The 22,650-nt window shown below is 38.0% G+C and overlaps 1 protein-coding gene across 3 annotated transcripts in view; it reads right to left on the bottom strand.

Moving 5' to 3' along the window:
* nfat5b (nuclear factor of activated T cells 5b) overlaps positions 1 to 21,066 on the bottom strand; it is a 50,111-nt gene extending 29,045 nt beyond the window's left edge. For 2 of the 3 annotated variants that reach the window (XM_030720912.1, XM_030720922.1), the window contains exon 1: positions 20,770 to 21,066. In XM_030720912.1, the coding sequence (XP_030576772.1) occupies positions 20,770 to 20,842 (73 nt within the window). In that variant the 5' untranslated portion in view covers positions 20,843 to 21,066. The remainder of the gene's footprint in view (positions 1 to 20,769) is intronic. The other variant, XM_030720931.1, reaches the window with a different exon arrangement.
* Between the last annotated feature and the right edge of the window lie 1,584 nt (positions 21,067 to 22,650).

Raw genomic sequence — 22,650 nt, 5'->3', positions numbered from 1 at the left:
GCAGAAACAAAACAGTAAGTAGTGTAACCTACTTGCTGAAAAATTCAGGCTGCACACACACAAAGCAAACTGACTTAACTTATAGGACATAACACAATGCAATGAGGAGCACAAGCTTAAGTTCACCTTGTCAGTTTATTTGAAAATTATTCCAAGCAGTGAATCGACTTGCACCTGCAGCAAACCATGTACAGCAACCCTGAAATGTTTACAGCCAGACCTACATGTAGGCTGCCAGAGACTCCATAGCAACACAGACACGGAGACAACTCTTTTGAGTGTTTGTCTCCCTTGTGAGCCAACGTGGAGAAATCAGAAAATAAAACAGTATTACCCAAGCATAAATGAGTAACTTGGCATTGACAGTGTTAAGAAAGTATATAAGTAAAAAAAAAAAAAAAAATCACACTGTGGGTCCAATTTGTAACATCTTTATAAACTCTAACCACATGCTATTGTTATTGTCACCACCCGCTATACTAAAGGGTGGTGTCATTACTAAAAATAACAGTAATGACCCAGACTGAACAGTGGGTGGATCACCACAAAAAAAAAAAAAAAACCCATTAATAACAACAAACCTAATCAATCACCCTCATCCAGCTGAACATGGATATTTTACAGAAGCTAACAAAGGCAAAATTGCTAAAGCTAAAGCTGCCCAGAGATTAGCGTCAGCCAAAAGCCAGCAGCCTTGGTATGAACAGTAAAGGGATCAAAGCAGAAAATTATTGATGAATAATTGAATGAAACAGAAAGATCACTATACTGTAATCTGGTGAATTTATAAGCATACTGGAAAATGATGCAAGTACCTGACATTTGTTTTGTTACAAATATAGATTATATATTTTGTTCTCTCTGTTGCACCTACTTTTGTTTGGTAAAGTACAATAAGTGAGGTAAAGGTGGGTGGACGGCAGCTCATTTTCAGTTAATTATTAGTATCTCATTCCATTAGAAAAGCACTTTATTAACGGTTGTTCAATGAAAGAAGATCCTGTAACTTACTGCTGTTTGTAAAGTTTAATATTTTTATATTATGAAATAAAAATTACATTGAAGTTGATTTTTGTTTGTATATGTTGTTAGTTATAGCTCTAAAATAGAAAACTGGAATCTGTGAAATCTAAACCAGCAGAGGAAATTGGTATCTGCGTGTGTGTGCGCACACACACACACACACACACACACACACAGCATCAACATCTCTATTAGACCACAGACGAATTTGTTATTCAGCTGCTAAATGTCCTGCTTTAAAAAAATAAATAAATAAAATAAAATCAATAAATCCTAATTCTAAATGTCTTTTTTAAGTGCGCTTTTAATCATAATTAAAATTAGTAATTTTAACTACTGCAATACTGTGATAACTTCTTTTTCTTGATTTTAAGGCATTAAAGAACAAAAACTTTATTTTATCCTACATTAATTTACACATACATTAATAATTTTTTTCAGAATATTTTCTGTATGATGAATATTTCTTGAGACCAGCAATAGCCATCTTCAAAATGTTATCCCACATAGGTCACTATATTTAAAACTGAGATTTATGCGTTTACACAAGACTGGTGTGAAACTTGATGAATGAAGCTGTTTAACAGCAGCACAGACTACAGTACTTAAACATAAATACCAGAAATTTGACTCCACAACCTTCGTGCTGTTCAAGCAGATTTACAAGCTGAACAAACTTGTCACAGAAGCATGCATAATATAAATGTAACATGTCAACATATGCATGCATAAACAGTGTGCGCACAACATGAAAAGAGGCCTGTTGGGTGCATATGCTTAAGTAAAATCATTTAGTAGGGTTTCCTTCTGCCATAATTGCATGGGAAAAGCCACATGAGACAAACCCAAAATACCAGTACCAACAAGCATTTCCCTATCAGCATTATTGATACAGTACATGACCTGTATGTACTGCTACAGATGCAATGCTCCATGATTTTGTTAAAAACGGTAGAGGGGTGACAGGAAAGTAAACACCCAAAAAAGAAAACAGTTGTTTAACCAAATTCTGCTGTACCTGGCTACACTCATATTTGCTGATTCCATAATTTGTACTTGTTTCACTTAATTAATGTTTTAAAATTTTAATTCTTTTATGTTTTTGAACATGTATTTTAACTATGTAATTTTTCTAACAGTGTTTTACTTATATTCTGTTGCTGCCTATCTTGGCAAGGACTCCCTTGAAAAAGAGATTCTTAATCTCAACGGGACCTTCCTGGTTAAATAAAGTTTAAATAAAAAAATAAATAAATAACAATTCAAGTAATACAATTATATTTTGTCATTTCTGTAAATTAAATGTTGTAACTACAAACAGCTGTGGCCTATAGAAAGTAAGGAATGATGTTTAACAAGCACCTCTTCACTGGTATTATTACCCTCTCTAACGGGCCAACCCTTTTTCTCTTGTCATGATGACAAGATGTTGTGAAGGCATGCCTGGGCAATGCATTTTGACAGGCTGCCACCACCACCTACTCGTGTAGAGCAAGTGTCAGTGGGCTGATACTGTTCAGTGTTGCGACTTCCCAGAAGTCTTGGTTACTGCCACGTATTTAAAACATACTGAGAAGTTACCTGGCTCACTGTGTAATCCTGATTAATTGCAACAACGCCCAGCCGGTATTAACCTACCTTCCCATGAATTGTAGGGCATACCATTTTATTTCATGTATGGGCATATAAAGTGGGTCTATTTTTCTATGTTCACATGAAATATTCTGCAGTACTTTGTCAATTTGGTCAATTTTTCAAAATATGGTAGTTTGATCTCATTCTTTGAGTAACATTAATCAACAAAAAACATACTGTCAGGTGCCAGTGCTGCCCCTCAGCTTCCTGGGCAGTAGAATGTTTAGGTGGCACAAATCTCCTGGAAGTACAAGCTCTAGATCACATAATTACCAGGTGTCAGTAGTTCTTAATGGGCTGCATATAAGCATTAGTGACTTTATTCACCATATCAATTCAAACGCAAATGGCTAAGTAAGAACAAGAAATAATAAATCAGAATAAATTCAAACCACTGAGAATATTATCATCAGATGGAAGAAAAGTCAAAATGTTAGTACTAAAAAAAAACCCCTTTGTATAGCATTATTGCATGCTTCTATACAGTACCTTGTAGTGAAGTTAAATTTTTATTTATTACCTTTGTGAAACAAATACAATACCTTTCATTCTGACAGTACACTGTAATTAATTTACCAAATGACGGCATCAAACATGATGACTCAAAACTTATTGTAGTTACTTTGCAGCCTACTGCACAATAGCAGCGACTGTTGGTGTTATGATTGCACTTAACCAGATATTGCATTCAGGAAGAATCCTATCATCACTGTATCTGACAGTTTGTCTGATGAAGAAATTTGCAAGAATTACCAAACAACAAGGATAAATTATTTGTGAAATTACAGTTGTTGGGGGGGTGTGACGTGTCTTTATGCTGTAATAGTAAGCTACAGTTCTGCGATAAACTAAGCACACCGTTACTGCTTCCGTATGAATTTAAGTAACATTTAGGTGCTGCTAATCAAATACCCCTGATTAAATAATCACTGGGAAATGTAAGCACTTTGATAAAAGCACAACTTTTGGCAATTTGCTGGACTGGACTACATTAGATTTAAAACTAGATGACACTGATTGTAATGAATTATTGTAGGGTATTTAGCTTACAGTATATAGTACTTTGAGGTGACTGTTGTGATATGGTGCTATATAAATACAATTGAACTGAACTGACCATACTATCCAAACAATTTTAGCTGCATTAACTCAAATATTTACAAAAGGTGAGCTTCACCTTTGCTCACAATATAATTTACATTCCCTGACTTTCATTTTCATTTCACATGGAGGTCAATCTGCTACTTTACATCCAATATATCACAATGCAATTCAGTGTACAAAACACATAAGGCAAGAAGCCTATATTTGGAAAAACAATCCTAAAACAATCACAGCTAAAGTTTAGAATGTGTGCTTTTAATTAGGTGCATATGAAATAAAACAAAAATGTATTCACTTTTAATACAAATGCTACAACATTTTCTGTTTTGACCATCACCTTGTTCTTGTTTTTGAAATAAAGTCTTGCTGTCTGTTCTTTCCACACAGTGATCTAAAAAAATAAAAGGCAGTGAAGCCTTGGAACAGGTCAAGTTTTTTGTGTCACACCAGGTTTGTGGCATGTAGCCTTTTTATCCCAGCTAATCCTGACGCAACCAGGAACGACCTCCATGCGTCATCTTACATGGCTTGTTTTCAATAGACACCTACCACTATGCTGGCTTTACAAAATAAGCCCACTGAGATCGAATGAGGGCCATACCACACATCCATAAGTCATCTTTGAAAGCCATCTGGAAAGCCATGCAAGTCATTTATTATATTTATTATCTAAACAGTAGCACAGTGGAGTCTGTTTTAGTGTAAGCGGATACTACTGGAAAAGAAAATAGTGCTTATGTGAATGAACATAATAAATCCATCTACCTTTAGCTCTGTGCTCACCAGTGGACTCAAAAGATGAAACAGCCACTCAACTTTACCTGAAAGTGTGACTTCAGAGAGCAATGGATTTCAAAGCATTTGCAATGGATGACTCATACAAAGGCTCACAAATACACCAAGGTTAGTTTTGAAACTAGGGTTGCCACAATATCAAGATTCTTACTATTTAGTCAAATTGCATCTAAACCTGGTCAAACCTTGTTTTTACCAAATCAATTATATGGTCAACAGCAATTGACACGACATATGAATATCTCCAGGGAATTCTTAGTGGATCACTGTCTTACATATAGACTGGGCCTTTTGCAAGGAGAATCATTCATATTCATTATTATTATTAAGTTATTTTTCATTATTTTGTGCAATGTCTCTGGCAATAGTGCACATATGCATGCCTAGCTGGTCTGTAATTAGATCATAACACAGCCTGCGATTGGTCGGCAAACTCAACCAAAGGCATCAAGGGATTGCTAAAGCCCCAATCAGAGACCTACAGACTGGTTGACAACCCCATGGCAATCCGAAACCCTAAACTGCAGTAATGTCACACGCAATCAAGGATAAAGGCTAAATAACTGAAATTCACATTTTCATCCACCATATGGTTTGCATCAAGGAACAGACATTTTTCTCTAAGAACTGGTGGTTTGTCGACCAGTCTCCAGGCCTGTGTTACTGCTGCTTAACCCATGCAAACAAAAACTGTTTGAGCAGGGAAAAGGGGACTAATAATCGCAAAAGCCCTCCAGTTTTGTATTTAGCTTTAAAGATATTTTCCCCAAGACTCTCCAAAAAGACACTGAAGATCAGATTTTTCTGCAAACCTTGTTAAAAATATATCCATTAAAGGAAAACAAAAAGTATTTCTAAAAGGTTTGTGATCAGTATCTGTGTATCATGACAATGCTTTTAAAAGCTAAACAAGAGACTGCACCAATTTATTTTACACATATGTTGTGGTAGCTCACACAACACATTTTAATCTGCACGTCAATATATATAAAATAAGAATCAATAGAAAGGCCACTATGTATGAGTGGAACTACTAACCCCCGGCTGCATTTATCCAATAAAGTCTTTGTCAAAGCACAATCACTAAGCAACCCAGAAACTTTTCTTACAGACAGAATGCAGGATTTACACTATATAAACAAAAACACTGGCCACCTACACATTACACCAACAGGAGCTGCTTGGCTGCATGTGCTGATGCTAATGCCAGAGGAGGTTTAACACTCTGTAGTTATTGAGTTAGCAGAGCGTTGCCACCTTTGGCCCAACACTTCTGCCCATATAGTGTATGTTGTTTAAACTCTTAGAGTGCAAATACTGGCCAACAGAGCACAATAGCCCTCTGTTGCCCCCCCCTCTTAAAAAAAGAGACATATACAGTTACTGGATGTTCAAACCATAGCAATTCCAGTGAATTCATGCCTAACTGTTCATGAGAAGTCTTCCAAGAACCCCTTTCCAGCGAAACAGAGGAGACCCCCCCCCCCCCCCCCCCCACACACACACACACACACACCCTATACTATATTGGAAGTGCGATGTGACAAAACAGGGATTTCTGCCAAGCTCACAGGAAAAGTGATGAGGCAACAGGAAGTCCCTTTGCATACGCTGACAGTGTGACATCACTATGCAGCAATGCTAGCCACACTTTGGATCTAGATCAAGGCTGAATTTATCAGCTGCTCATAGTTCACATGGTCATTTTTTTTATTTCCACGTCATGACAAACATTTCACAAGGACTACCTCCCACCCCCACCCCCACACACACCCCCACACACACACACACACGCGCCTTTTAATAATCAGTTTGATTACATTCTCACACCATATGACAGTTTATACTATAAAGCCTGGGTTATAGTCAGTTGCGAACATGGACAGCTGCAGACCCAATGGCCAAGTAGTCATTCATATTTAAAGTTACATGGGTCAATAGATGGTCTTTTTTATATCTGCAGGATTCTAGCTAGCAGATGATCACCCGGGATGTCACGTCAGGTTGAGAATTTCACCGGATCGCTGTCGGAACTGTTCGCTATTACCACAATTAGCAAGCAGGCATGGCTATTAGCACTAGCAAGCAGTTGTCTGACAGTCAGCCAAAAACAGTAATTTGTAGAAGTAGTTGGACTTAATAATGTTTTGTTTTGTTTTTTTTTTAAAAAAGTAATATATGGTAAAAAATGCTAAGAATTGATGAAGAAGAAAAGCCCATGCCGGCATATGTTTCAGTGCTTGGCATGCATTAACAGACTATCCTGTGAATGTTCATGCAAAAACTAATTTCATGATTAATATAATGCATACGTATGCACTACACAGAATCAAAATCTGAGCAGATTACTGAGATAACTACTCAAAGATTCTAAAAAAATCTTCATTTGCACAGTGCCACTGCACACCAAGCATATTTAACCTACAATGTAAGTGAACATTATATAAAAATAGCTTGTAGTGTCCCAAAGGTCTAAGGTTTGGAAACTCTGTGGACTGATTTCTGATAAACACTGTTGACTTTAATGATAAGAATGAAATAAACAAACAAAAAAAACATCTGGCATTGAGACAACATTTAGATTACACTGTGGAAGTCTGTCTTGAGGTGCTCTGATTTCAGAGTACATAACTAGCTCCTAATGCCAAGGTTTTTTTTTTTTTTTTTTTTTTTGTATTTTTGGCCACAGTGGCTTTTGTAGACAGTGGAGAGAGACAGGAAATGGGGGAAAGATACAGGGGAAGACACGTGGGCAAGGTGGCGACAGGCCAGGATGCGAACCCGTGCTGCCTGCACCGTGGCATGTGTATGTGGTCGCCAGCTTCACCACTAAGCCACCCAGGTATCCCATGCCAAGGTTATTCAGAATAATCACTGTTTTACATTCTTGTTCTTATATCTAATATTTTATTTCTTTAAGACTTGCCAATAGAAATCCGGAAATTGAAAAGTTGTTGCACATTCAAAAAATTTCAATTCAATTTTTTTCATTTAGCGCCAAATCACAACAGTCGCCTTAAGGCGACTAAGCCTTCTTAGGAAGATTGGTTGTAAAGTCCAAATAAGTATTCAGAATGATTTGTTTGGTCAAAAAATAAATAAATAAATATTTAAAAATTTTTTAAAAATCAGCAAACTTTCCCATCACAAAATACAGTTTGCTCTGACTGTTAGTCTGTTTGACTAAAAAGCAAAAATGGGGAAGGGGTAATATTGTCACGTTAGGCTGTGTGGTGGGATGAGTAGGACCTAAACGCAGGACATGTGAAACTGGAGCTTAACTCTTAACAGCTTCTATTTGCTGGAGGCTCTCAAGTTACAATAAACAACTGAATCTCAACCAAGGCTGAAAACAAAATCACAAATAAGCCTTTTAGAAACTAGGAGGGACAAAACACTAAACAGGGAACACACAGCTAGAGGGGAGCACAGATGATGACACAACAAGAAAGAGAGGAAAAACTGAAGGCTTAAATACAGACACTAGGTAATCAGGGTAAGTGGAAACAGCGGGGAACCACAGGTGAAACAAATTAGACTAATAACACACGAGGAATAACATACATACTGGGAAACGGACACAAGAGACACCACGATACAAGGGAGGGACACTAAGGGAAAACACAGGGAAAACCAAACTCTAAAGCTATGGGAAAGGGAACCTAAACACCACACACAAGGAAACAACAGGAAAGGATCTAAACACAGAAAAGGGCCAAGACACCAGGGGCCTATTCCAGGAAGCAGGTTCTGCAACTCTGAGTTTCCCGTTCCAGAACAGCTGATCAGAGTTAGTTCAATCAACTCTGAGTATGATCACCCTGATTTAGTGCGTGCGTGAGTAAAGAAAGAAAGCCATCATCAATGGAGCGCCGACACCATAATTCACCATGGCAACAGGTAAATAACAAGCAGAGCCTCCATTTTAATCCGATGGATGGAGGATCGCGCGTTTCAGTGTGGAGCGTGACGAGTCACTTTAATCAGCCTGACCCAGTCTGTCATCATCATAGACAGAATAAAAGTTTATCAAATATATAGTTTCTTTTATAATATCTGCTGTCATTATTTACACAACTTGAATTTTCATCAGATGAAGCTGAATCCTAATTTTACATGTGATTTATAAAATCGAATTATTCAGCTGCAGCCTGACGGACAAAACAGCTTAGACTGAGTTTACTTGTGTATTAGTTAGTAAGACAGCAGCAGACCGTGGGGACGGAGCTTCCCTCAGGTCAGCTTTTATTTAATAAAAACTGTTTTTGCTGCAGTTTATGACAGTTCAGTTTATGGCCATTTAATTGTTTAACATTTTTACTGTAATTATTCAATCTATTGATGGATTAGCAACCTCACTTTTTAATGGAAAATTTAAATATTTCTGCTATTACTGGATAAAAATGAGTAACGAGATTTTTAGTAAAGAATGCAGATCGTGTTGGGAAAATGAATCCATTATTAACGGATCCGGACTGGATGAGCTGGAAAATGACTGAACTGGATCTGGGCCTTATCCGGTCTGAATCCGTGATCCCTATCGATTTGGATCCTCCTGCTGTGAAGGTGGACTCAGACACGGTTTGCTGATCCGTTATAGAGCCGATGATCTCCGATTTAGGTGATTCTCAGTGGAAAATATGTTGAGATTCACTCTGAATTTCAGACACCATAACCTTTAAAGTTTTGACATCATTTAAGTCACTTTAAATATGTTTAGTTCAGTTTTCAAGCCTCATCTTCACTCAAACATTCACATCATCTTCTGATCCGGACATTTTTCCATCCAAAGTGTGTTCTGCATCTAAAGCTTTATCCAGATCAGTGTGATATAACAGTGATGCTACAGTAACTACAGTAAGTGTTTCAGAGGAACTGACTGACAGTCTGACAGCTGCAGCTGCCTCATTATACATCCGTGACATCATCGCTGTCTCTGTCCTTACAGCCTGTTGACGAGTGAATGACTGTAAAAGCTTCATGTTATGTACAAAAATAACAAACTAACGTCTAACTGGGATTTCAGTGCTTGTAGAAACATAAACATCTGCAGATGAATTCGCTTCTCTGATCACTTTGCAGAGTCTTTATGAATGAGGAAATGAATCGGAGTGTCAGACAGGTGGTTCAGGTGCAGCAGGAGGGGAGGAGTCAGAGAGATACTCAGCGTTTGTTGGATAAAACCTGCCAGCGAGCAGGTTAGGTTCACAGAGTCTGTTACCCCGGTAATTGACTCAGAGTTGGAGTCAGGTCTCTTTCTGAAACTGAAAACCCGAGTTTCCCTCATTTTAGGGTTAACAAACCCAGAGTTGTTAGCAAAACCTGCTTCCTGGAATAGGCCCCAGGACAAAACACACACAGAAACACAAACACGGGGAAGGCCAGAACAAAGGGAAACCAGAATAACATACAAATAACTAATAACAGAACACCCAAACAACAACAAACCGAGGCTCTACACACAAAAAAATAAAGGTAAATTTTTGTACCCAAAAGGTACTTTTATCAGGAAAGTTCCCTCTAAGTACAGAGATGGACCCTTGGGGTGATTTACTCTGGACCATCAGAGGTACAAAATCACTGGTCAGAGCAAATGGTACAAAAGTGTACCAGTAGAAGTCAGTGTTGGGTGGGGTGTTTCCTCCCAGACGACAAAAAAGGCGCCAGAAATGTAAAATGGCGGACTCTCCGGTTTTATGCTGCCTGTCCACCGAAGAACTTATTCAAAAAATATCTAAAGCTGGAATAAAAATGAATGAAGACGAGGCAAGAAGATTCAGTGGTAAGTAATCTGACCTATTCATGTTCATGGTCTAACTCAGTCTCCATTCATTTAAAATTTCAGACTAACATGCTAACAGTACCTAGCATGTTGTGTGCACAGGGCGTTACCCAACTTCTCTGCAATTTCAGAATATTAGTATTTTAGTGAAGTACTATCACAAGAGCTAAGTAATCCCATCTTTTTTTGTTTAACTACTTTGTTTGGGGCTTGTATTAGCTGTGGGGTCTCTTTTAAAGCTCTCTTCAGCTCAGCTACACCATCTATCCTAAAAAAAAAAAACTCAGCCAAATTTACTTGAACTAGAAGCTGCATTTCTAGCTTTTGTTATTTTGGTTAGATTTGAATTACTAGCTGCCTTTAACAATAATAATTGACAATGTGTTTGTGTATTCTACAGTGTATTGATGAGGTTGACAGAATTCACCCTTCAACATCTGCCATCTGTCAAGATGGCTTTGCTGGTGTCTTGCCAAATGTACTTAAGCTTGCACAGGGAAAGTCTGTGCTGGCAAAACAGTACTATGACGCAAGAAAAGATGCCCTGGCTGAAGATCTACCAGGTAGTCACAATCATCTTGCTAATAAATGTGAAAGTAGATCTGCTGTAGTTACGCTCTGTATGATTTTTTTTTCTTTTTTTGCATTTGAGGAATCGACTTAAGGGCTGGACTCATCCTCCTGCCATCCATCTTCAGAGAAAAGATTGAACACTACATCACTTTGGGAAAGGTAGGCATCTGAACTGTAGTAAGATCTTGTTCAAATAAGTGAAGAGGAAAGAAAAATGACTCGAGTAAGGAATTATTTTTACTATATTGATATTTTGATCACCATTTAACATATTTAAAGTTGTATTACTTAATATTTTAAACTTGTAAATTAACACTAAGGTTTTTAAATTATTTTACATAAATTAATTGGAAAAATGTCTTTTGCTGCTTGGTTATTTATTTATTTTTTTCTTAATTTATATAGAAAGATGCTGCTACACCCTATCCAACCATTCAACTGGTGGATAATAAGTGGAAGACGGTGATGACCAGTGCCGGGCCCAGTCTGGTGAAAGTAGAGTAGATGTTATGTCACTGCACGAGCCTAAGTGAAGCCTTTATAACAGCCTTCAGTATGTACTTTGTTTTCAACATTACATTCTTCTGTCTTCTGTTCACTTCTTGTTTTAAACTGAATGAACTGATGTTAAATTATACATTTTGATAAATAAAGAATATTTTTGTGAACCTAAGGGTTTGTTTTTGTCTCTCAAAGGTACCATTAGCCATGTCGCTCCAGCTGTACCTCATTGGGTACATAATTTGTACCTTTGTAATGGGTACAGTATTGTACCTGTACATAAAGGCACATATTTGTCACCAGAGGTACAGAAATGTTCTTCTAAAGGTACAGACAATAAGGTACAAAATTGTTCCTAGATTTAGAGGTACAATGTTGTACTCCACTAGGGTACAGCTGGAGCGACAAAGCCTTCGTACCTTTTTAGGTCCATTCTCGTCCCTCAATTTCTTAGTGTGTAAACTGTAAGGAAATATAAGAAAACACAACCACAACATACAACAAAAACAGAATTTCACCAAAAGAGCTCAAAACACTGGGCCACTGGCCCAGGATCATGACAGATATTAGGAACATAAAAACTAGATATTTTAAATAAAAATTTTAAGCTGCATGTAGCCTATGCCCTGGACATGCATAGATTTATACCCAACATAAGCTTTTGATCCAGAACCTCTTATTATGCAAGTCATTTCTGTTGACTCCTAAGGCAAAAATTCCTTCCAAATAGTGCGCTTACTACTCTGCCCCATGTGCTCAAAATGGTTTACGTCAGACTGAACTACTAAATAAGATTAGGGTGATGACTGATGAGCGAAAAAAAAAGTTGTAGAGTCATATTTCTGTTGCTCGCTGATTGAGCAGGCTGTGGCTTGTTGAGATGGTGAGAAATGAACACTGTCATTACTGCTAATGAATTATTTAACTCATCAAAAAACCCATTGTTAACCTGATAAATAACTGAGAGGCAGCCGGGAAAGCACAGATTTTACAGTAATACTGACTTAATAATATCCTTTATCATTAATACAGTGATGAATGATTATGGCTTTTAACACATATGAGGGGGATTCATTCCATATAGTATCTATAGTATTGCAGTTTTAAGCCAAGCCCAAGATCATGGCTTGATGTATCCCGAGGCAAATCCTTTTACTCTGTGTGTTGGGGTGAGGGTGGGGGAAAACCTGACCTTTGATTTACAAAGAAACTATGGCAGGACAACACAAGGTTAAAAAGACCATAATGCAGTCAGGCATAAGCAATGACTTTCAGTAGTTACTGAATGTTTTTAAAAAACATGCAATTAGCAGCCTTGTGACCAGATGTCGCAAGGCCATATGTCATGCTCTGGATATTTTAGAATTGAGTTTACAGTTTTTTTAAAATGCCATAGCTAATGATTATTACTCCCAGGCATCATTTAAACACTATTATAATTTACACTCAAAAACTCAAAAGTGAAACATGTTTAATTCTGTGTTTAATTATGTGGAACAATAAGAGGCTTTCTCTGGAGCTTGAAAAGAGGCGACTGGACTTCTTTTTGTTTCTTGAAGACATTTCACCTCTCATCCGAAAGGCTTCTTCAGTTCTCAACCAAAAGGTGGAGAGACCCAGGTATTTAAACTAGGGATGCGCCGATCCGATATTCAGTATCGGTATCGGTCCGATACTGGCCTAAATTACTGGATCGGATATCGGAAAGAAATAAAAAAATGTAATCCGATACATTAAATAACGTTTCGCTCACATTAGCTGCATTACAGGGCTCAGTCGTCTTCTTCTTCTTGTGGGTTTGCGGTTGGCCAAACCAGCTTAGAGGTGCATTACCGCCACCTACTGGAATGGAGTGGGGGATCAGGAGTTAGAAAACAACCCCCTCAGATCCTCCATCGCTGCGACGGATTCCCTTTGACACTGAGCGATCATCGCTGACATGTTTTTACGCCTCCACCGCTCTCTGCCTTGTTTGTGTGTTGTGCTCGCTGTGCTGAGAATCAGCTGTTATTTTTTTCTCTACTTCAGCTCCCGAACATACTGCTAGCGAGCGCAGCTATTAGCACTGGTGACCGTCCGGTACCGGAAGAACCCCTTCCCCATCAAAATATTTTTGATACTTTAATCCCTGATTTGTGACTAAATATAGACCTGCAGTAGAAACGTATTTAGGAGAATGCTTGTAAAAATAAAGTATTACAAGATTGCGCTCACGCAGCCCCTAGTTTTTCAAGTGAACACTGATGACACAACAGCAGCAGTCAGCCGATTTACGTGCAGTCTGTCTGCACAAGCGGAAAGAGGCGGAGCCGGCAGGCTCAGATGGAGCAGAAGGAAATGTTTTTCTAGTGTCCAAAAGAAGCCTTTTCGTCCCTGTAACCTCCATTAAACATTTACTGGGAAACAGTTGGAGATCCTTCATCAACCACCTGATCAGTAAGTGAAGAAAAGAGAACTTTGTAGCTGCTCCATCCACCCTGTTTGTTTCACACAGGGAAAAAGTGCAGTACAGAAATTAAAATATGTAGATGAACTGTTAATATGAAAAAATGTATTTCTTATCCAGTTACTTGGGTAATCAATATAAATAGAATACACAATTGCTAAAATAATCGATAGTTGCAGCCCTAATGAAATTTGCAACATGCCATAAGCATCACCTTCTCACACAGAAGCAACAGGATTCAGGTGATAGTTATTGTTGTAAGTAAAGTTTATTTGTATAGCAATTTCACAGATAGAAAAGCGCTGTACAATAATTAAAACACAATATCACCCCCCCCCCCCCCCCCCAGAAAGCACTATGTTAAAAACATAATAACATTACCATATTAAAAGAAAAAGAATAAAAATAAAGTCAAAAACCAGAAAGCCTAGTTAAACAGAAAAGTTTTCAACTATTTTTTAAATGATGCCACAGAGTCAGCTAAATGGAGCTGGAGTGGTAAACAGTTCCAGAGCTTTGGTGCCACTGCCTAAAAAGCTCTGCCCGCCCTGGTCCTTTTAAATTTTTTTTAATGTTTTTAAATGCCTGAATCAATTTTAAATATCGGATTTATATCGGTATCGGCCGATATCCAAATGTAAAATATCGGTATCTGACATAAAAAAGTGATATCGTGTCGAGGTGGTTATGACCCTCTATTGTTCATGTGTGTAAACACATGTGCCAAGGTGTGAAGGGAGGCGTGGGTCATTCAATCAGTGGTTTCAGTTAAAACCAATTTAGGACTTCAGTCCATTGTTTCATGCGGCCTATTGAGGTCACTAGAACAAAGGTGTGAATGGGGGTTGAGACGTCTGGGAAGGGAGCTCAGGAGAGCACTGTAAGCGGGGGAAAGTTGGTGACGTAATCCACCTCCTCTGTTCAATGATGGTTGTTCACAGTGGACATAGATGGCTTCTTTCACTCCTCTTTCAAACCATCTGTCTTCCCTGTCCAAAATGTGAACATGAGTAATTGTGGGCTATAATACAGACAGGACAACGGTGCAGAACTGCTGCAGAAGGATCAAAACACTTGGGAGAGTTGTCCTCAAAGGCCAATTGAATCCACAGGTCTCTGGCAGAGTCTCAATAAAAACTGATTATGACAAGCTCCACAAAGGAGGGGTTTATTGTAAGCTTGGTATATTGGATTACACAAAGTACCTGTTCTGGTTTCTCATTTCAGTGTACATTTAAAAACTCCTTAATGTAAAACACAGGTTTAAGGCTGGTGTCATTCGAACAATTGGCCAATAACCTCTTTTATTTGTATTATTTGATGTTTATTGTAAACTGACCCTATTATATATTTAAATATAAACAACACAGACTGACTTTATTTGATGTTTATTGTAAACTGACCCTATTATGTATTTAAATATAAATACAGACTGTTCTGACAGGACCTTGCATGCATATTTGTTTTATTTAAAATTAAATAGATAAATATGAGATGAATATCTCAAGGTGTTCTATCGGTTTGAGTTGAGGACTTAGTTTTGAGAATATAGTGTATCTCAACATTACTGACACTAGTGTTTGTTTGCAATACAACAAATGGAATTATGGAGAGCTCTACATAGCAAAAAGTACCATATTACATTCAAAACTTATTTAAATAAATAAATGCAGTTGTTCGGGACCTCAACAATCACACAAAACAAAACTCTTCGGGGGTTTAAAAGCTTGTATGCTGATCTGATGCAGACAAATCAAAGTCACAAGTGTGCAGTAAATAGCAGAGGAGGTGATATTGTGACCTGACCCTGATTAGACTTCTTATTGAAGTTTGGATAGTGTTAATGATTGATCAAAGAGATTTCAAAGAAGGTAAGTGAGAATACTTGGGCTGCATTTAGATGTGAGGAATCTCAATAACTTTATAGCTTTTTAAGGAACACTGAACGAGCTTATTAGCAGTTAACCCTAAAGATGAATGTATCCAGCACCAGCATTTGGGATTCATATTTCAACAAGAAATTATATTTTACTAAAAGGAAATTATAAAAGCTAAAAGTTTTCCATCTCTCTTAACTCTTAAACAACTTACTACTACAAAGGACTAAACAGAAGTAAACCTTAACGATATTACATTTCTTCTATTTTAAAAGCTACGGCTGTAAATACTTTGGTAGTTTATGCAGCAACTAACAGATGCATAGCCAAGTCATCTTTTAAGAGAGACACTGGTAGAAAGGAAGACCCAATATGCCACTAAGACCCACTACTAACGAAGTCTTAGAGCCAATACAAACGAAGAAGAAAGTAACTTGATCTACATAGCGATGGTGGAACAGAGAGGAGGGTGAAGAAAATGAAAGAAAATTGAGTGGTGAAGCTGGTGACCACATACATATGTGGGCTGCGCAGGTTTGAGTCCCGGCCTGTCACCATCTTGCCCGCGTTTCATTCCCCCATTTCCTGTCTTTCTACTGTGGATAAAAAGTGTTGTGGCCAAAAAACACATTTGATTAGTTTCAAACTTGTATTCTTATGAGTTATTATTTTAATTGTGAGAAGAGAGAACAAGGTGATGTTAACAGGCGGGCAAGCTTGAACAGGTGAGGTAAGATTGAAATATCATTGACTAATCAACTAATTAAAAAACTAATTCACAGATCAGTCGACTAGCAAAATAATCTTTATTTGCAGCCCTATCTCATACATGGTGGTATGGTGTTATACATGATCTTATTGTAGGTTCTTCTGTGACATCTGGCAAATGACAAGAAAATGTATCAGTAAGAGTGACAGTTTAAAGTACACAGAACAGGTCTGGGCTGATGGGAAGCAGATGAAGACACTGAAATGAATGTCCTGAAATAACTACAAAACATAGCAGCTGCCTCACAGTGCTCGCAATGCGGTCAAGTTCACAAGCCCACTGACTCATGAGCTAACTGTTCATTTACATTTGCTGTTCCAAATGCATGAATTTAGAGTCCACTGATGTAACGTGTCTACAATAGAAACATTTAAAGTGGATTAAGAGCAAACTCTTAATGCACTGCTTTTTTCAGATATTTCCCCTCTACAATATTGTTTCTTTCATCATCAGATCCCAACAAGCTTTCAAGGCAGTCAAGTATTTCTAAGCGCATGCCGCTAAGTTTGCTTAACACAGCAGAGTCAATATTAATAGAGTGCTATTTAAGCCCAAGTTTATACACAGAGCAACCAGAGAGCTAATGATTGACCAGGCTTTGGTCATCTCAATAAAAAAAAAAAAAGAAAGAAAAAAACAGGAGAAAAAAAAAGAACAAAACTATGTCAAGATCTGAGGTCTTACAGTTGTTAACTGGACTTGAGAGAACAGAGAAAAGCCATAGCATTTTTCAACTTTAATGTGAAACTGGTGGGAAGACATTTTATTACATCCCTTAACCTGCAATCCATCAACAAAATATAGCAAGCAGTCCTATCCTGAGTGCTATTGTTACAGTTTATTGGATTTCCTTTGTATTCTCTGGTGTACTTGCATACTAATCTCTCATCATGTTTTGCTGTCCGAAGTAGCTTTCTAAAACAACCTATTACTATCACCTTGAATTCACATCAAACAGAAAATTTTTTTTCTGTGGGATACAACTTAGAGTGGAACTGAGTAGTTGATTGATGAAAGAGGGTCGCTTTCAAACAAACAAGCAAAAAAAAGAAAAAAAAAGTGGAAAAGTGGGTGTTGTAGGCAAGATACAAAACCAGAGCTGAGTATCAAAGGGTGTCAAAGAGTTAAGAGTAAAAACCTAACTTTTAAATTTTAAAAAATGGCTCGGTAAAAATAAAAGGTCCTCTTGCTTGTGAAATCATATGACAGGAAGAAATATTACTTAAATTGTCCTTTTGTAATTTTTTTTTTACATATATCAAGTCAAAATTTGAAGATTCCACTTAAACTGTACGTGGATGCTGTCCTTTTTAATAAATCGATAGTGTAGCTCATCTTCAGCAACATCAAAAGAATGCTAAATTTCAGTGAATTTTTTAAATGTATTTTAAAAGCAACATACTATGACCATTTTCAGCTCCATATTTTAATTCCTGGACTCTTCTAGGGTAGCTATACATGATTCAAAGTTAAAAACAGGCGGTGCCGGGCACAACAAATAATATAATGAGAACGCGATTTGTTGGGTGGGCAATAATAGGGGAATTCTGATTAATAGAGTAAAAAGTTGTGTCATATATTCGCATATCCAAATCATATCCATTCAAATGTTACATGTACATGGACAATACTGATATGTTTCTTACCGAAACAAATGAAGATGTTTTTTTTTTTTTTTTTTCCCAGCCGAGATATGGCCGAAAATATCCGGTAAATGGCGTTTCCCATGTTAAGTTCAAATAGCTTGCAAATCCAGAATCTGGATCGGATGGCGTTCAGTTTGGCACTAGTTCTTAACCCTCCACAACTGTGCACTGAATATCAGATGAATCCGATAGGCTTTGAGATGCCCTATGTGGAGTCTAGGTTATAACTGGCTGTTTTTGACTAAGTTTGAGTTTACCTTTATATTTCACCTTAAAAACTGTTTACCTTGCCTTTTATCACTTTTTTTCCCCAGCACAAACTCACATGTGTCAGCTGTCACAATAAGATGCAACACAAATTATTATAATAATTTTTTTGGCATTTTTGGCCACAGTGGCTTTTATCGGCAGTGGAGAGAGACAGGAAATGGGGGAAAAATACAAGGGTGAATTGGTGACAGGGCGGGACTCAAACCTGCACCACCTGCATAGCAAGACAGCATGTGCATGTGGTCATCTGCTCCACCACTGAGCCACCCAGGCACCCGCCACACAAATTATTTGTGCCACTCCAAAACACAGTTCCTGTCCACCACAAGACAGAGGGCCACATCACAGGCCTGACACTTCCAAGTGTGTCACTCCTCCGGTTGTACTCCTGGAGACTGTGTTTACATTTGAGTCTGCTTATGGTGGCTTTTTAGTGAGCAGCTGCCTCGTCCATGATTGCACAACACACTACACATTAACTACGCACTTTCTGCTCTGTTTACAGTTTCTTCGTTCACGTGTCACGTGAGGACAATATAAAGGAAAAAGCATGGCATAAAATATTGCTCATGACTTCGGTTTTACTTGCTCTATCAACACAATTTCCATCATCTTAAACTGACAATATAATTTGAACACACCAGCACATCTATCGACTCCAGACGTTTAAAGATAGTGATTTTTTTTCCTCCCAATCATGGCAAAAATTTAATCAGGTGATCTAGGGGTCACTGGCCATCTTTTGTGCAAATTTAGTATGAATTAGACTGGTAGTTTTGCTGCAATATTGATGTTAAACAAACAAACATACCAAAAACAATTTTTTTCCTTCTCACTGTCACCAAGTGCTTGCTCACAGGGGATCATTTGACTGTAGGGTCTTTGCCTTACAATATAAAGCGCCTTAAATATAGACCCAGCAAGATGATATAATAGAATTTGTGAGAATTTAAGTAATAGTTTTAAAGTTTAACACACACCAAACCCACTGCATGACGATTTGAAATACCATGAGGAAGCATTTCATAATTGTAGACAAAGACTGCAAGCGCAGTGGATTCAACTTAAATTTTTATTTTCTCTAAATTAATGCAAAAAGAATGAAAAACCAGAATAAAAAAAAAAATACAGAAAAATTTTCACACAATGTGTCATCATTGCAGGTTAACTCAAGTCATGGATGTTTCTTTTTATGACCATTAAAGGCAGAGTAAAATTTAGTGTTGAGTTCTACACAAGTAGCGAGTGACTAACATTCAGTGGCGGCAGCCTAACCTTTTATCCAAGAGCTTCATGTTTATTTAAGAACTTGTTTTGCATTCTGAGAAAAATGCAAAAGCACTGTTTGTCAGTGAAAACAGTTGCTGATTCAAAGGAATCTCAATTTTAATTGAAAAAACTCAAAGTTACTGATTTTATTATTATTCAGCCTAAATTGTATTTGTCTAGTATCAACTCAGACTTTCAGCTTAACATTGGCGTCAAAAAGCCCAGTTAGACTCTTAATGATGCAAGGTCATCTGCAGGAGCATGAACAAAGCCACATTTAACCCACTTTCAACTGGTCTGCTGAATCCCACTGCCATGGGAAAATGGTGGGGCATGTGGGGTGGAGTCAGAAAATGTAGTGTACTTGATTTTGCGTCATCTTAAATATTGATTAGCTTTATTCACACCCTGCTGCAGAAAGTTATTTCTGTTTATATCTGACAATATTTGAGGGCATATTTTTCCACTTTTCCTAATGCTGGCAAGATGCAAAGCTGCATGCTTCCATATAAGTGTCCTATTATAAACATCCTTCATCTTAACAACAAGATAAAATAAAATTAGGCTGTTTTACAAATTCGCACAGTTCATGTTGCCATTATAGCGCCACCCTGGGGGGAGTGCCCTGTATATGCAGCGCTTGGAGCCGGGGGGGGGGGGGTCCACAGAACATAGATATCTCTGTTTTTCAGCTGCCAGACAAATAGTAAACTGGTCTGACCGATGTGCATGAAGCTCCTTCAGTCGGAAAGGGAAAAAAGGAAAGAAAAAAAAAAACACTCCTTCACATTGCTTTAGTGCGCAATCCCATGACTGAATATCACAGTACATATTTATAAACAGTCTATATACGATTCAGTACCCTACCTCATGTTATTTTGAGCAGGCGTGCGAAAGATGGTTTACAGATGAATGACAGCAAAGGGGGCTCAACACCACCGCAAAAACACACTTGTTTAAACACTTCGGACTAACCGCAGCAGGCGGTAAGTTACACAAGAAGTCCGAAAGTGGCAACAAAAAAAAAAAAAAAAAAAAAAGAGTGACAAGCGAGAGAAAATGGAATAAAAATTGTTTACCTTTAGAGTACAAGGATCTGGGCGAATTCAGGTCGAGGTCCCCGCTGAAAAGAGAGATAAAGTCAGAGGGCATCGCAATCCCTCAATGTGAGGAAACCGGACACCGTCAGTCAAACACAGCGTCACGTCGCTAAAATATATTATATTATTTTCTTATTAACTGACAGAAAGTCGCAAAACTTTTGACCAGACGACAGTCGTTACTAGCTTTAAAAGCGTCCTTAGCGCTGGTTAACTGCCTCTGGTGCTACTTGGCCGGTGAGTACCCCCTCGGGCTGCCAAAGACTCATGTTTGTTGTCAGCAGGCTACCCGAGCGTACTGGCGCCTGTAGCCACGCCCACACTAGCGACGCAACACGTAAAACAAGCCCGTCGGGGATACGTAAGATCGTTAGGAGCTATGTGGCGAGTGCCCATATAGACACTATTTTAAAAAATATATATATATATTTTCAGTAATCTGTGCATGTATTCACTTGACGTAAAATAGACTGCAAAGATGCCTGGTTATATTATAGTCGTGTATTCTATAGCATTGTATTATAGTATTGCACAGACAGAAAAACTGCAGTTAAAACATAGATAGATAGATAGATAGATAGATAGATAGATAGATAGATAGATAGATAGATAGCACTGTCTCTTGCTTGGGATGGCTGACCGGAAGTATTTAAACATATTTTCACTACTTCTACTCATTGCAGTCTCCCTCTCATTCAGACATGTATTCTGTCATGCTTCTACTGACTTTCATTCATTCTCTCAGAGCATACATCCACCTCTCCAAGCTCTCTCACAATAGATCACAATGTCACTTGCAGACATTATAGTTCATTGAGACTCCTGCCTGACATCATCCTGTCCATCACGAAGAAGGGGCTCAGAGCAGATCCCTGATGTAATTCCACCCCCACCTATAAGCAAATTGTTCTATGGTGGGCACAAAGGCTATCTAGAGTGGTTTTATCCTATCCTTGAGCATCCTCTCTGACACTGTCTCCAGATTGTTCGCTTCTAGCCTCACTACAAATTAGCAGTCCTCAGCAGCTTCTTATGTTTGCTACCAGGCTTGAAGTCAGCCCTGCAGTGTTATAATTATACATAAAAGTTTCAAATCAAGCTTGCTCAGCTACAGTAAGCCCACAACACCTAGAGAAGCCTCAGCAAACCCATCCATACTGCCGTGTTTCTTCAATATGGATGTTTATGCCATATTTAACGCTTTACCACTCCTGCAAGCCAGTAAATACAAACACAAGTAATATTTCCAATTTAGTTGTACTTTTAAAATTTACACTGATAATGGATTTTTTTTTTTTTTTTTTTTGCTTCGGCTCATTTTAATTGTTTTGGGGTGGCTGGAAATGTCCCAGTTACAGAGGAATAATAGACCTGCAAATTTGCTAAAGCACACTTCATCCACCCATGGGCTCTGTCACTCATCACAGGGATAAGGCAAAGAATTCAGATCTCCAGGTAATTTAGAACAGTTATCCCAGACACAGCAGCACACATTAAAGCAACATGAGAATTTATAACTGTGCATGCTGATATTTATGCTTCACCGATGTCCAGGTCATGAAACTATAGCTTTTGACCGTATGCATTCTGTGTTATCAGAAATTATCTGAGCTTGCAGTGTCTTAAATTCCTTTTTTTTTTGAGTCAACCCACCAATTGTCTGGAATGGATACAACATTAGGAGATAAGGTCAGGTGATGATACCTGGAGGGTTTGGTTGAAGCAGGCAGTCACAGTCTTGGCAATTTTGCTAAGCCACCAGTGTGGTTATTAAGACACAAAATACCCACTGCACATAGTGTGAAGCATCTTGCATATATCTTGAAGATACTATTAGTACTCTAAAAAATTTGATCTGTT

This window comes from Archocentrus centrarchus, chromosome 3, assembly GCF_007364275.1.
Source record: "Archocentrus centrarchus isolate MPI-CPG fArcCen1 chromosome 3, fArcCen1, whole genome shotgun sequence".
Lineage (NCBI taxonomy): Eukaryota > Metazoa > Chordata > Actinopteri > Cichliformes > Cichlidae > Archocentrus > Archocentrus centrarchus.
The sequence above is the reverse complement of the archived record's forward strand: the minus strand, read 5'-3'. Positions and strand labels throughout refer to the sequence as shown.